At 35.4% G+C, this 14,708-nt stretch overlaps 3 protein-coding genes across 4 annotated transcripts; 2 read left to right on the forward strand and 1 right to left on the reverse strand.

Moving 5' to 3' along the window:
- The first annotated feature begins 161 nt into the window (after window positions 1-161).
- On the forward strand, window positions 162-5,653 carry LOC111288454 (NOL1/NOP2/sun family protein / antitermination NusB domain-containing protein). Of its 2 annotated transcripts, none has more exons than XM_022879352.2 (17): window positions 162-386; window positions 645-707; window positions 1,012-1,166; window positions 1,447-1,560; window positions 1,922-1,987; window positions 2,185-2,268; window positions 2,348-2,434; window positions 2,638-2,729; window positions 2,804-2,864; window positions 3,138-3,197; window positions 3,499-3,559; window positions 3,771-3,878; window positions 4,185-4,303; window positions 4,386-4,457; window positions 4,631-4,716; window positions 4,788-4,884; window positions 5,000-5,653. In XM_022879352.2, exons 1-17 carry the CDS (start codon window positions 263-265, stop codon window positions 5,129-5,131), a joined length of 1,581 nt encoding a protein of 526 aa, XP_022735087.2. In that variant the 5' UTR covers window positions 162-262; the 3' UTR covers window positions 5,132-5,653. The 2 variants fall into 2 exon arrangements, with proteins under 2 accessions (XP_022735087.2, XP_089615539.1); XM_089759413.1 differs by having other exon boundaries at window positions 179-386; window positions 1,012-1,236.
- An 814-nt stretch (window positions 5,654-6,467) lies between these two features.
- Window positions 6,468-10,821, forward strand: AHG2 (Polynucleotidyl transferase, ribonuclease H-like superfamily protein). The gene is made up of 7 exons (XM_022878640.2): window positions 6,468-6,858; window positions 7,702-7,832; window positions 7,936-8,264; window positions 8,465-8,575; window positions 8,994-9,120; window positions 9,199-9,469; window positions 9,817-10,821. The coding sequence occupies exons 1-7, from the start codon at window positions 6,503-6,505 to the stop codon at window positions 10,625-10,627; spliced, it is 2,136 nt and encodes a 711-aa protein (XP_022734375.2). The 5' UTR covers window positions 6,468-6,502; the 3' UTR covers window positions 10,628-10,821.
- A 467-nt stretch (window positions 10,822-11,288) lies between these two features.
- On the reverse strand, window positions 11,289-14,039 carry LOC111288114 (putative L-type lectin-domain containing receptor kinase S.7). Its single transcript, XM_022878878.2, has one exon. It carries the CDS (start codon window positions 13,852-13,854, stop codon window positions 11,896-11,898), a length of 1,959 nt encoding a protein of 652 aa, XP_022734613.1. The 5' UTR covers window positions 13,855-14,039; the 3' UTR covers window positions 11,289-11,895.
- Window positions 14,040-14,708: the final 669 nt, after the last annotated feature.

Genomic DNA, 14,708 nt, shown 5'->3' on the forward strand with positions numbered 1-14,708 from the left:
TAAGGGGGCCAGAGCGGACAATACCTCACAAGGGTGTGAACCGTGGCGAGAAGGCTGATCTGGGACGCCGGAAGGGTGAATGCCCGGGTCCCGGAGCCGCGCGGGTTCGGAGCTTGAGTCTCGACCCGTGACACTCTGCCTGCAGCGTGTCAATGTGCGGGACTGATACTGGACGGTTATCCAGAAAAACAACCAAAGAAAACAAAATATAAGCTCATTGCTTCGCTCTGGTTGGCTTTCAATACGAGATTTCAGAGCATCAATGGCACAGGTGCTATCTCTTCGTGTCTTTCTTTCTTCACACACACAGAAACCTTCCCCCAAGTCGTTGAAACTCAGCAAGAGAACTAACAAGTCTAACACATCCATTTCTACTGCTAAAAAAGGTAGCTTTTTCAGTTTGTTTCCAGAAACTGTTTGAAGATTGAAAGTTTTTAAGACCCAGAAATGAAGATGGAAGACTGAAAGAACCCAACTTTTAATATAGGCTGCCGGTGTCTGGAATTCAACTTTCAATCCTTTTTTGTAGCATGTTTAGCTTTTGTTTTACATTTATATGAGTGTGAATATTGTTTTATTTATTTTTTATTTATTTTAGTTTAGTCTTATTATGCTTTGTTTTGATGATGAATGTGTCAATTCAGGTCTTGTTAGTCCCTCACACAAAATCCAGAAGTTGAATTTGGAGGTTTCTCCCCATAGAGCTGGTAATGTCAGCTTCTCTCTCTTGTTTCTTTTGGAATTCATTTTATTGTGTCAATTTTTATGGTGGTGTGATGAATGGTTGAAGTTATGGTTACACTTACAATGGCAAATGCATTACTTAATACTCATTTCATGCCTTTTTAACATTTGATTCTACATTTCTACTAGTACAGGTGCGGTATTTTTGCATCCATATATCATATCCCTTACTCTGGTTTTTTGAGATTAAATTTAAGGTCAGGCAGTTGGTTTTAAGAATATTCTACTTTTTTTTTTCTTATGTGGATTTTTTTATGATCTGTGCAGTATCTGCTGTGAGGTTGCTGAGAATTCAGTTTGGTGGTGCATTTGCTGACCTTTTAAATGAGAAAGGAAAGGGTTCTGGTGATAATGAGATGGGATATGTAGAAAGAACTCTTGGTTTTCGGACCCGTGATTTAGATGATCGGGATCTTAGATTGGTCACCTGCCTTTTACCTTTCTTTTCTTTAATGTGCTTTTGATGCTCTTTAAATATTGTCTTAGTGCAAGGTTAGTCTAGGAGTCATCAAGATAATTTTAAGAGAGTTTTATCTTCCTAATGTTAATGCTTAATCTAGTTTAAACATGCTGTATCTTGTGTTTCTCCATTTCTAACAGATGTTAGAAATGCTTTTTGTAAGGAATTTCTAGATTAATTTAAACAAGTCATATAAATGGCATTATGTTTTCAAAAAAAGTCATATGTGTGGAATGTTATAGGTTACAGATATTGTTGGAGGCACCATTCGCTGGAGGAGATATCTTGATCATATAATTGGATCACTATGCCATGATGAAAGTGTCTTTAGAAGCATGGAACCGCTTCTTTTACAGGTACTTTTTATTCAGATATTTTGTATGGTTCTGTTCTTACTACCGCATTGTCAAATATGCTTTTTCGTTTTATTAGTAGCATTCTCAAGTATGCAAGTGGCATATTCAATGTGGAAGTACTAACTAGCCTTAAAAGGTTATGTTTTTGGAAAAAGTATTATTCATTCACTCTTATGTGGTTTTTACTTATTTATTTTAATACTTTAAGCTGGCTTCATAAAGTGGATTTCATTGATAACAATCTACTAGTTTATCCATTTCCTCTTCCGAATTACTTGCTTCTGTGCTGACAAACAAAGCAGAGTCAATTTGGAGTGTTGGAACCTGAATATATTTTATTTTCTCTTGTCTATGCTTTTAGATTCTCCGAATTGGTTTCTACGAGATTCTCAACCTTAATATGCCACCATATGCTGTTGTAGATGAGGTAAAATCTGTTCATTTTTGTTATAACTGTATGTTTCTTTCTTCTTTCTACCTTGATGATCCTGCATGAGGGAATTATCAAGTTTTTTAACTCTGAAAGCTCTATATGTGATAAAATATGTCAACTTGGATCTGACCTGAGATAAGATTCTGGCCCAAAATCTTTTTTGTTGTCAACTTTGTTATGTATAAGTGCAGAATGTGAAACTTGCAAAGGTTGCTCTTCGGCCTGGTGCCGGTAACATGGTCAATGGGATTCTTCGGAAGTTAGTTTTGGTTAAGGTTTGCCACTTTCTTTTTATGTGATTGAAACAATGAGCAATCATCAGGTTCTTACATCTTCTTCACTTGTGGTTTGCAGGAAAATAACTCCCTTCCTCTACCCAAATTGGAAGGTGATGATCGTGCACAAGCACGTGCTCTTGCAACTCTTTATTCTCATCCTGTTGTAAGTCTGTGATAGTAAACTTTGTTTGTAGTTCCTATAGGATAACTTGGGATTGTAGTTTCACAATCCTGGCTGCCAACTTGATCTTTGATTTGTCATCAATTTGTAAATTGAAGAATAAAGCATTGTTTTATTTCATAATTTCCTAACTTTGTCCATATCCTTGTTGCTAACTTTTATGCTACCTATTTATTATTTTCTAGTGGATGGTAAGGCGATGGACAAAGTATCTTGGACAAGAAGAAGCAATTCGGCTGATGATGTGGAACAATAGTGATCCCAGTTTCAGCTTAAGGTTTTTGGCCACATTTTGCTTTCTTATTCATGTCGTTTTGAATCTAAGACTAACTTGTTTGATACTGAGGTCAGGGCAAACTCTGCAAAAGGAATTAGTAGAGATGACCTTGTGACGCAGCTTAATTCGTTGCAGGTGCTTGATTGCTGTTTGTAGTTTCCATTTTTCCTCTATTCCATTAAAAATTTGAGGTTATGCAAAATGTGCACATGATAGTATTGCTTCTAGCAATATTGCATTAAGTATGTGTTTCCCTTTAATACTAAATGTACTTAACTTTTATTATCGAATTCTTCCATCACCCCCACTTTTATTTTCTCATGCTTATGCATGCACATGGTGTTTTATCTGTTATAACTTACTACCATACGGTGCCCCATATTATTAATTTTCTATTTTTGACTGCAGGTCCCACATGAGGTTTCTTCGCATTTGGATGATTTTGTCCGTGTAAAAATTGGTTTGCAGGTAGGTGTTTGATTTATGATTTTGTCCAACATGAGTTCTATGCTCATATATCGTATGGGCGCCACTTTGGAGCCTATACTATGTGGCTACTAACTGTGTTGTAAGTTGAAATTTGTTGTTTTGACATTCACATTGATACATCAAATGTAGTTTGTCTTTCTTTCTGAGAGTAAATTACGGTGTCTCTACCAAAAAAAAGCACTTTGTTTGGCACCTGTAACAACCAATAGTCATGATTATCAAGAAACTGAAATTACTGTTCAGCGTTCGATATCTTGATCACCTACTTATCCAATTTCAGAATGTCATACGAGCGGGGTTGCTGAAAGAAGGCATCTGTTCTGTCCAGGATGAAAGTGCAGGTAAAGTTCACCATCCCAAAGCTCATTTGGATGAATAAAAGTTAAAGATACATAATCAAAGTATGATATATTACAATAACATTACAGTATGTTGGTAATGCTCTTTTTATTTCTTGATCAATTGAAATTGTTTTTTCCTTTCTAATTCTTCTGGACATGATTTGGACTTTATACAACTTGTCCTTTGAATTATATGACAACTTCATTTCAGGTCTAGTAGTTTCTGTTGTGAATCCTCAACCTGGTGATGACATTATCGACTGTTGTGCTGCTCCCGGAGGAAAGACTCTTTACATGGCATCTCATTTGAGTGGTAAAGGTATATTACAGGCTTCTTTTGATGGGCATAAGAACTTGTTTATTGCTTAAACTTACTTAACAGTCATTTTCAGGCATCAAAATATTTCATTTTTATATTAACTCCTCTTTTGCACTCGTGTATATGCACACACAATAAGAATGAGATCTTCCAACTTGAGATTGCCTTCTGGTCTGGCAGAATCTTTTAGTTAATAACACGAAGCACGGTCTGCATTTAGAACTTATTTGGCCATGTTAATTTGATTTTATAATTTCTTATAATCAGATGATGCAAGAACTTATTCATGTTGTTGGTTCTTATTAGGCAAAGTGCGCGCAATTGACATAAACGTAGGTCGTTTGAGGATTCTTACAGAGACGGCCCAGATGCAAAAAGTTGATGGTGTCGTTGCCACAATCCATGCTGATCTTCGTACCTTTGCGGTAATTGCTTGCCCTCTTAAAAGCTTAAAAATTTCAAGGAATTCGGAACTTCTTACATATATCTCTACTCTAAAATTTGTAGGTCAATAGCCCACTGAAATCTCATAAAGTTTTGTTAGATGCTCCCTGTTCAGGACTAGGTGTTCTCTCCAAGGTAACTTGATATGACCATGTATCATTAAGCGTTCGCTTTTAGCAAGCTTTTAACCATGTTTAAGATTTTCTTCTGATCCAGTTACCAACTTTTCTATTCTGGCGCGTTGAGCTTTTAACCATATTGTTAAGGTATAACTAACCGCTCTTTTTTCTTCTTTTACTGATTTGAAGAGAGCAGATTTGCGCTGGAATAGAAGATTAGAAGATATGGAAGAACTCAAAAATTTGCAGGATGAGCTCCTTGATGCAGCTTCCATGTGAGATCTATACTTTCGTCTATACGTAGTGTCTTACTCTTTGTTTGAATGTATTTGTTTGGAATTTATAGATTGGTGAACCCACAAGGAGTATTAATATATAGTACCTGCTCGATTGATCCCGAAGAGAACGAAGACAGGGTGGATGCATTTCTTGTCAGGCATCCTGTAAGAGCAATGGCTTTTTCCTGAACCTCTGTGCTAATAGAGAGCACATTACAATTTTCAGATCTTTAAGCATAAGATTAGCTGACTTGATTGTTGTCTTAACTTCCCTTTTCAGGAATTCAGAATAGATCCTGTGGGTAGATATGTACCATCTGATTTTGTTACAAAACGAGGCTTCTATCACTCCGATCCTGTAAAACATTCCCTCGATGGAGCCTTTGCAGCTCGTCTTGTTCGGACCTTGTGAAGAGCTCACTGGACAACCGAGTTCTCTATGTAGTACTGAGCCAATGCAGTGAAGAGCTCATGCTTACAGCATCAAATAATCAACCCTACTTTATTGAATCTGCCATGGAACTATACAGTGGTGATGGATAAAGATTTTACCAATGCTTCAGCATGGCCCTTGAGAAAGAGATCATGCCTATGCTTTAGCCTAACATATTGCCTCAAGATACAAGTTGATAACCAGGGAATCTGATGGTTGCAGCCTGGTGATGACAATAGCAGCTGCTTGAGGAGCCTGTTCATGGAATGTTAAAGCTCAATACAGTTGAGTAAAACCAGCCGGTCGTTCGCAGCGTTGGTGAGCTTATGGACGCGTTGGCCAGATATAATTTTTTTTTTTTTTTTGTCTTTTGGGTTACGACTAAAGTTCGAACTTGCGTCCTCAATTCGATACGTACTTTTTTCATGATTAATGCATTAACATCGTTGTTAAATGGATTATCCAGTGTTAGTTAATTTATATAATCACTTTTAAAAATTATATTTTATAGGTTTGAAGTATAAATATAAATGATATATTAGTGATAGTAAGTTATTTGGATTCAATTTAGATAAAACTTGAATTTGATTCAATTATTATCAAGTCAAATTTAAATAGTTTGACTTATCAAGACATTCGAGTTCGAGATTTTTAATATTCGACTTCAATAATTTACAAGTTTCATCGAATTTTTATATTTTAATATATTTAATTATTATTTAATTAAAAAATTATAATTTTATTTATATATATAAATTTGAATTTAAGTTTAAATTCGAACACAAATAATTAAGCTTGAAGTCAATAGAATAAAACTCTATTTTTATTTGATAAATAAACTTAATCGAATGAATTCATAATGTAACTTTTATCTCAAGCTGAGTTTGAGTTTAAAATTTAAAATTTAATTTAATTCAAGTCAAGTTTTAAATAATAAATTTTAAGTCAAATTTAAATTTAAAATTTTTATTATATCGATTTGATTATTGAATTGTACATTTCGAACATAATATATATATATATATATTAAAAAATATATATCAAAATTTTTTAAAGGTATATGTCTAGGTAAACTATACAAAAAAAAAAAAAAAGGAGGTTTTATATCAATTTAAAAAAAAAAGGGGAAAATCCCAAAAATATAGGAAAGAAAAAAATAAATTTAAATACACACAAAACGACATCGTTTGGCATCCAACTGCTTCGGCTTTTTTACGGCCTACAACTTTAAGGTTTAAACCTCGAGGCCCAATGGCCCAAAAACCCAAAACCACATCTCATCCTATATCCCCTTCTAAAACCCCCCACCACCACCACACCCGCCGCTGCTGCTGCCACCATCATGCTCTCATGAACACCACAAACCACTGGCCCAGGCGGGCCTTATTCCTCTCACGTGTCCTATCACGTGCCTTCTCCACCACTCCCACACCTTCCTCAACGTTCCCTCTGAAGCACGTGACACGATCCAACTTCGACTCCGTGCTCGTTGAACTCCGTTCTCACGTGCGAGCAGCCGACTTCGTGGCCATCGACATGGAGATGACGGGGGTCACTAGCGCTTCATGGCGGGAATCATTCGAGTTTGACCGGTTCGATATTCGGTATCTTAAAGTGAAAGATTCCGCCGAAAAATTCGCTGTTCTTCAGTTCGGCGTTTGCCCTTTTCGCTGGGATTCATTTAAGCAATTTTTTATTGCTCAACCGTTAGTTTTCTCTTTCCCTCATTTGAATAAATATTGGTGAAAGGGTAAAAAAAAAGCCCTTGAACTAAAATTCAATAATCATCCAAGCTCCTGTTGTTTTCGTGTAATGAGGGCTTAATTGCGTGAAAATACATCATAAGGGTTCAATTGAATGAAAATAGATGTTTAAGGGTTCCATTGATTTGAAATAGAAGATTCGATTGATTGCAATAAATTATCATAGGCTTAAATGATTATTGAATTTTTATTCGAGGGCTTTTTTGACCCTTATGCCATAAATACTTAATACTTGTTAAGAAAATAATCCATATCAAATTTTGTTTTTCTTTTCTTTTGAAGTTTATGTTTATACTTATTGTTAATGCCATTTCATGGTGAAAATGAGGGTCATTTCTTGTTATTTTAGAGAAAAAATGGTTTTGGATGGTTGAATTTAGCTTAATTTGAGCTGTTTTAGTTGTTTGATTGATGATAAATTAAGAAAGAAGAGGAAAAGAAAAGGGAATTTAAGTTCTTTACATGGAAAGATAGATCTTGCAGTTCTAAATACTCTAAACACAACACAATGGGATGATACAAAAATAATACGAAAAAAAGAGAAAGTGACATGGTTTAAAATTTTAGAAAAAATTGTATATGTATTTGGCAAAAACTAAAAGGATGTATGGTAAAGTTAACAAGAACAACGGGAGAAAGAAAAGGAAAAGAAAGAACTTTGGTGTAAATTCATTTTAATTGCTATGAGGAAAGGAAGTAGGATCTTTGTTTTCCCTTTAATCTGCAAAATTGAGTCTTTGAATCATGTTCTTATTAATGAATTCGACTGCATAATTTCCTTGACAGGCACAATTTCTTTGTATTTCCTCGTCAAGAGATTCAACTTGATGGGCCCTCTTATGAATTCCTCTGCCAGACAACTTCTGTGGATTTTTTGGCTAAACACCTGTTTGATTTCAATGCTTGCATACATGAAGGTTCTTTTACTTATCTTCCATGTCCCAATTCATCATTGTTTCCTTTGATGCTTGAGATACAGTTTCTTCTAAGTTGCCCTTACCTTGAGAATTGTCATCTCAGGAGTATCTTACTTATCCAGAGGACAAGAAGATGAGGCCCGAAAGAGATTAAAATCACTGTATGGAGATCAGTTAACTAATCCGTCGCATGATTTTAGAGAAACAATGGACTTGCCATTGGTCCGAGTGGCAGATGTTCTCTTCGCTGAAAGAATGAAGAAAAGATTGAGTGAATGGCGTGATGAGTTGTTACAACATAGGGTCAGTGGGTCTCAAGGTCATGGGGTTTCGGATGACTTAAATCAACAATTTCAAACAGTTTTCTTCAAGATGCGTCCTGCTCTGAGTTTGAATGGATTCACTTCTCATCAACTTAGTCTGATTCGAATGGTATATGTTGTTGCTTCTCTGTCTGACTCTATTTATAATGTCTTCTCATTTTATCTGATCTCCTATATTTAGCCTCTTCATTGCGGCTTTCATTTGGAAATATTCTTTAAGACCATTTTATTCTTGTATCATTAAGTTATAGTTTTAACAAGAATTATCTTTTCAATGGCTTTATATGAAGAAATAAGATTTTACTGCAGGTCACAAGGAAGCATTTCAAAGATCTTACTTATGTTCATTTCAATGGTGAAAGTTCCTCACAAGAATTAGTGGTTTATACAGATTCAGAGAGTGATAAGGATAGACTTGTGGTAAGATACACTACATCTGTAACGAAGATCTGTCAATTGGTTTCATATATTAGATGATGAATATTCTACTTTTCTTCTATATGCAACACTATTTCCTGTGTTCATGTTAGAGAAATTTCTAAAATTTTGAACCATAGATTCTATTCTATTTGTTTTCTTCCAGAGGTAGAATGGGTCTGCATTTTGCCTGGCAATGCTTTCTGAGAATTTAAGTTCATGAGTGCAGTAAATGGGAAAAAAAAAAAAAGCTGACCATGTCATGGATGTTGGTATGAATGTAATCTTATGCACAAACCTGATGGTGCTGAAATTACATACTGAGGCTATATAAATGGAAATATGAATCTGACTGCTGCATTTGGTGTGACATCATTTGCATGTTGTGATAACTCTTCTCCTGTGCCCCGATTTCCTGTAGGAGGAGGTGAAGAAAGAGCATCACAGAAGGGCAGAAATGAAGATAAATGCTGCAGTGGGGTTTCGTCATGTGATTGATCTCCTTTCCTCAGAAAATAAGTTGATTGTTGGTCACAACTGCATCCTAGGTATGCATACTAGTCTCAAGTTAGAGATGTCATATTAGTCAAATAGATTACTGAAATGCTTTTATTTTGGTGATACAGATATTGCTCACATGCACAGCAAATTCCTAGGTCCTCTTCCTTTGACTGCTGAAGAATTTGTCTCCTGCATTAACAAGTACTTCCCAAATATCATTGACACCAAAATACTATTGAATGCTGACTACACATTACAACGGCAGATAAAGAAATCTAGCACATCATTATCCTCGGCATTTTCCTTATTATGCCCAGAAATTGCTCACGGGTTTAAAAGTAAACTTCTGCCTTCTCAGCCATATGTTAAAGTTGAAGTCCATGTGGATGACATGAGGTTTGCCTTCCCTTTCCCAACTCTCCCTAAAATGTATAGGTTAAAAGCTGTTGATTCATTTTATCACAATAGCTGGAACTTCCCTCTCTATCCTCTCCCTTTCTCTCCTCTCTTAAATTCTGGCTAGTTTTGCAATCTCAATCGTATAGCTTAATATTAGCTCTTTTTTTTTTTGCATATTTATTAGAGAGATCTCATTACCCTTTATCACCCCTTGAGACTAATAAACTAAACACGGGCATTTTTTGATGGATGTTAGCATTAATAATGAATCTATAATGCTCCTTTCCCAAGTTGAGGAGCCAACTGTAGGTCCTTTTACACTAAAACTGAGCTTTAACTTGCAGGTCCTCTGATTGGAACTCTGGAGCCAAGCATGAAGCTGGCTATGATGCTTTTATGACAGGCTGTGTGTTTGCACAGGCGTGCAGTCACCTAGGCATTGATTTTCAACTTCATTCACCTTCTGAAAATCTTGCCCAGAATGAAAAGCTCCAGAAGCACGTGAACCTTCTGTATCTGAGTTGGATTAATGGAGACATTATCGATCTAAGGACTGGTAACCAGACTGCAGAGTTGTTGGGCTCTAATATCAAAAGAAAGCGATTTCCACCAATCTTATTTGAGAACAGTGTTTTAATCTGGGGATTCCCATCACAGCTGAAACCTGGTGTGATAAGAGAATGCATCTGCAAAACCCTTGGCCCTACCTCTGTTATTTCCATCTACCGTATTGATCAAACTGCGGTCTTCGTTCAATTCAGCAAGTCGGAGTTGGTATCAGACTTTCTGATTTTGAAAGAAAGCCTGGAGCAAACTAACGATGCAATTTCGGTTTTGCATCCTCTTTCACAACTATTGGAAGGTGGAAATACTTATGCCGCTAGATATGAAACTTATAAAGAGATCTGTGCGTCACCTATGTCAGAAGTGTTATTTGCAGATCAAGCAGAGGCTGTAGGTATCAAATGGAAGACCGAATCGATACCATCCAATGTAGGGGAAAATGCATCGGATACCCCAGAGGCTGTTGAAAAATCCAAGAGAAGAAAGACAGAGGATGTAGGGAATGATTCATCAAAGAAACAGTTGACATGTGATGAGATCATTGATTCATTTCTTAAAGTGGAAAAGATTAGAAGAACCACTAATTTGTAACTTGGGCTGTAAGGCCATTTTTTGAGCTCGTTTCCCTCTTACTTCATTGTGTAATCTGTATGACATCGAGATTTTGGTATACAGATGTAGGTTCTGAATTCGAAATGAAGGTTACATTTTGATGGCAATTTTTAAGCCATCTTCTGTACATGAATAATACTTTGTCTTCCAAATATAATTCCTATTCTTGACCAGATTGCATGTCTCTTTTGAATGGTTAGTTTATTCTAATTATTTTCTGCTCAATTAAAGTATTGAACAATTAAACAAATAAATTTTGTTCCGAATATGTACTACTAACCAGTATTTTTTTTTATTTGAGATTATCAAAAATCAAACTCTAATCACTGAAATTAAAAGGATTGGAAGTGCTATTATATGAACTTCAGACCTGTAAGATGTTACCTCTTAAGGGTTATTTGCATGAATCAAATGAGTTAAACTCTGGGTTCATCATATGTTTTAGACTTTTAAGTCCTACATTCATAAAACTATATGTTTAACATACAGTTATGTTTGTTTTGATTGCATCAGAAGCTCATCACACTAACATTGATAGATTCTTTATATTATTACTCATTAGATTTGTGGAAGAAAAGGATGATAAATGGACACCCATGATTTGTTTAAGTACATGAAATTGAAAGATATTCTAAACACCTTTTCTCTTTGTTTCTGCTGATGGCAACATGTGATGAGGTATTGGATTGGAGGCATGATTCAAACAAGCTACAGATGGAAGATCAATGCAGGAGGCTTAAAAACTATAACATGGATCAAAGAGCTGTGAGTTCACTTGTCACATGGGAAGCAAAGAACTACTCAGGAAACAACTATGAAATTTGAATGTAATATGAATTTGTCAGTTTTGGTCGGTTTTGGTCTAAAGTCTCATAGTTTTATCCTACAAAGTCTCTACATATATAATAAAATGGATCTTCAGAATATCCTCTGATATATGGGATTGGGGTATTACAAATTAGGGGCAAGAGTCTAAATCTAACTCAACCAATGGAACGAATCAGATGAACTAGCAGTGGCAGATCAGAGAAGGGACATCTCAGAACTTTGGAAAGCATATTATCCTCAGATTACAGAAAGAGACCACATAGTTCAATACAGTACTTTTGAACTCAGACTAGTGAACTTGGCAAACTTAAACGAATTAACACTGTAATAATGCTCTAAAACACAATGAAAGAATCAAACAATCAATGAATTTTGTATCTGAGAAAATGAAATCTAACTCAAGCAGTTGTTTTGTGTTGTTAATCATCGGAAACAATGTCCTCAACAGTTAAGCTACAAGAGAAAGTGAGACAGGGTTTCATCTTTGGCACAGCTATTGGCTCTGCCTCATTATTAAGGATCTGAAGGACTCTTCTGATTGAAGGCCTCTCAGCACTATCAGGGTGTGCACAACTCAAACCTACAAGCAGCAGCTTCCTCATTTCTTCCTCTATGAAATCCCCATTCAACCTTTTGTCAGCAGCTTCAGTGATCCTTCCCTGACCATGCAATCCCCATACCCAGTCAACCAAATTAACCATTTTCTGGCTGTTTTGTTCCCTCTCAATTGGCCTCCTACCACACGCCACTTCAAGAATAACAACACCATAGCTGAAAACATCAGTTTTCTCAGTTGCTTTCCCATACTGAAGATACTCAGGAGCAAGGTAGCCCATGGTTCCAGCAGTAAGTGTTGAAACTGGACTCTTGTCATGATCCATCAGCCTTGCCAATCCAAAATCACCAAGTCTTGGATTAAAGTTCCCATCAAGCATTATATTACTTGTCTTTATGTCTCTGTGAATGACTTGCTGCTCACATTCTTGGTGCAGGTATGATAAGACACAGGCCAATCCAATAGCAATGTTGAGCCTATGGGACCATGTCAGCAATATGCCAGTCTCAGGTTCTGGATGAAGCACCTTATCAAGGCTTCCATTAGGCATAAAGTCATAAACAAGTAGCAATTCACCCTTCTCAGCACACCAACCTTGTAGCTGAACAAGATTTTTGTGCCTCAAACAAGCTATAATGGACAATTCAGCAAGAAATTCAGTTTTACCTTCATGGGATTGTTTTGATCTTTTCACTGCACCAACAGTCCCTGAAGAAACGAAAATAGCCTTGTAAACATTTCCAAATGCACCACGTCCGATGATTCTACTTGAGTGAAACCCTCTTGTGGCTGCACATAGCTGTTTGTAACTAAACTCCCTTGGCCCTGTCAAAATCTCTGATTTGAGACACTTTTCTGTTCTCATATCCATCCATTTCTTCACAGAAACATAACCAAAAACAACAAGAACCACAAAAAAGAAAGCTGGACCGGCAATCCCAAGCCCTAAACCAAGCCTCTTGTGGTGTTTATTAGTAGAATTTGACACTGGAACATCTGATATTATTGTAACTGAACTATCAGACACATTATGAGGATGTGATCTTGGTCTCACAGGAAGGAAACCAAAGGTCTTGAAACTCCAATTCTCAATCAAATGAACTTCAGTGCTTCCTTCTGTTGAAGCTGAAAAGCCAACAAACATATCCTCTTTAAGATAAGCAGAAAAGTCAATATCCACAGACAATAATGGCGTTGGAGGCTTTAAAGTTGAATAGCTCAAGAAAACATTCAAGACCCTCAAATCATTCTTGTAATCAATCCAAGCAGTGATCAAATTCCCACTCTTTAAATCAATATCTTGCAACAATGCATCAGCTGTCTTGATTGAATTGAGCTCGTTAATATCTAAACCAACATGGTTTTCATTCGGGTCATTGAATTGAGTATCAAGCTTGGTATCAAATTCAATGGCTAAAAACTTGTTCTTGGTCAATGCTGACGAGTTAACGAGACCAAGATACCCACCTGGACTCCCAAGAGTTTGGTTATCAGGTGAAAGAAAAAATGTTAAGCCATCACCAAAAGAGCGTGGATTGACATTGTTGATGGCAAAAGAGAAAGTTGTGGAAAAAGAAGCTGTGATATTGGATTCTTGGTCAAAAAAACGAATTGGTTTGCCATAGATAAAGCTGCCTGAGCTTGAACAAGGAACACCAAGCTCCCTGGTGAGGCCTATAACGCCAGTTTTAAGATGGGAATCACCAAGAAGAGTGAGGTTCCTGACAGTGAAGAATGGGAAATCAAAGGTGGTGTTTTCAGCCAAGAAGGTGAAGGGAATGGTGAAGAGAAGCAAGAAAACAAGAAGGCTTGTTGGTAGCATTGTTTTGTTGGGATCAGATTCTTGGAATGGAAATGAAACTACCAAAACTGGAGCTTTCTGCAATAAATGAAAGGTTGTAATTGATACAAGCTATGAAAATCTGAAGCTTCTGCAAAGAGAATTCATGAGAAAACAGAGAAAGAGACAAGAGAAGTGGGGAAATGTGGTTTAAACTGTTGGAAAATAGGCGCCTGTGGGGTTTTGAAGAAAAAGAAAAGAGAATATTTTTCATAGGTTCTTATATATATATATATATATATATATATATATATATATATATATATATATATATATATATATACACTTTAATAATATGATAGTAAAACGGTTAGAAATATTGATGTCGATTGGGGGAATGGTGCTACAATTAGGGGCGAAAAAAATTAGAAAAAATCAGAATTATTGAAAATTGTAATGTTTGATTTAATTTAAATCGATTTTAATATTTGATTCGAATATTAAATATATATATATTAAATTTAAATTAAATTTTGAATTAAAAAGTAAAATATTCAAAAAATTAAATGGAATCAAATTATATATTTTATATTTTTATTAGATTTATATATTTTTTAAATTTTTATAAAAAAAAAAAAATAATTTTATATCAGAATTTATTTAAATATATTAAAATTTTATATTAAAATAATATATTAAAAAATTAAATTTTAAAAAATCAACTAAACCAATAAATTTTGATTTAGATCAAATCAAATTATATTAAAAATCGGTTCGATTCGAATTAAATTTTAAAAATTTATTATACTATGTGATATTCAAAAAATTTGAATTAAATTAAATTTAACTTGAATCGTTATCACTCGAACATAAATTATTTATTTGAGATAAAATGT

This window comes from Durio zibethinus, chromosome 4 (genome assembly GCF_047325235.1).
Source record: "Durio zibethinus cultivar Kanyao isolate XHJ-2024 chromosome 4, ASM4732523v1, whole genome shotgun sequence".
NCBI lineage: Eukaryota > Viridiplantae > Streptophyta > Magnoliopsida > Malvales > Malvaceae > Durio > Durio zibethinus.

Bases quoted from the DNA above. Each gene is read 5' to 3' on its own strand.
- LOC111288114 (XM_022878878.2), bottom strand. From the start codon at position 13,854: ATGCTACCAACAAGCCTTCTTGTTTTCTTGCTTCTCTTCACCATTCCC.
- LOC111288454 (XM_022879352.2), top strand. From the start codon at position 263: ATGGCACAGGTGCTATCTCTTCGTGTCTTTCTTTCTTCACACACACAG. The intron at 3,198-3,498 runs GTAGGTGTTTGA...ATCCAATTTCAG, and splicing joins GTGTAAAAATTGGTTTGCAG to AATGTCATACGAGCGGGGTT. The intron at 4,458-4,630 runs GTAACTTGATAT...ACTGATTTGAAG, and splicing joins GACTAGGTGTTCTCTCCAAG to AGAGCAGATTTGCGCTGGAA.
- AHG2 (XM_022878640.2), top strand. From the start codon at position 6,503: ATGAACACCACAAACCACTGGCCCAGGCGGGCCTTATTCCTCTCACGT. The intron at 6,859-7,701 runs GTTAGTTTTCTC...TTTCCTTGACAG, and splicing joins CAATTTTTTATTGCTCAACC to GCACAATTTCTTTGTATTTC. The intron at 9,470-9,816 runs GTTTGCCTTCCC...TTTAACTTGCAG, and splicing joins GTCCATGTGGATGACATGAG to GTCCTCTGATTGGAACTCTG.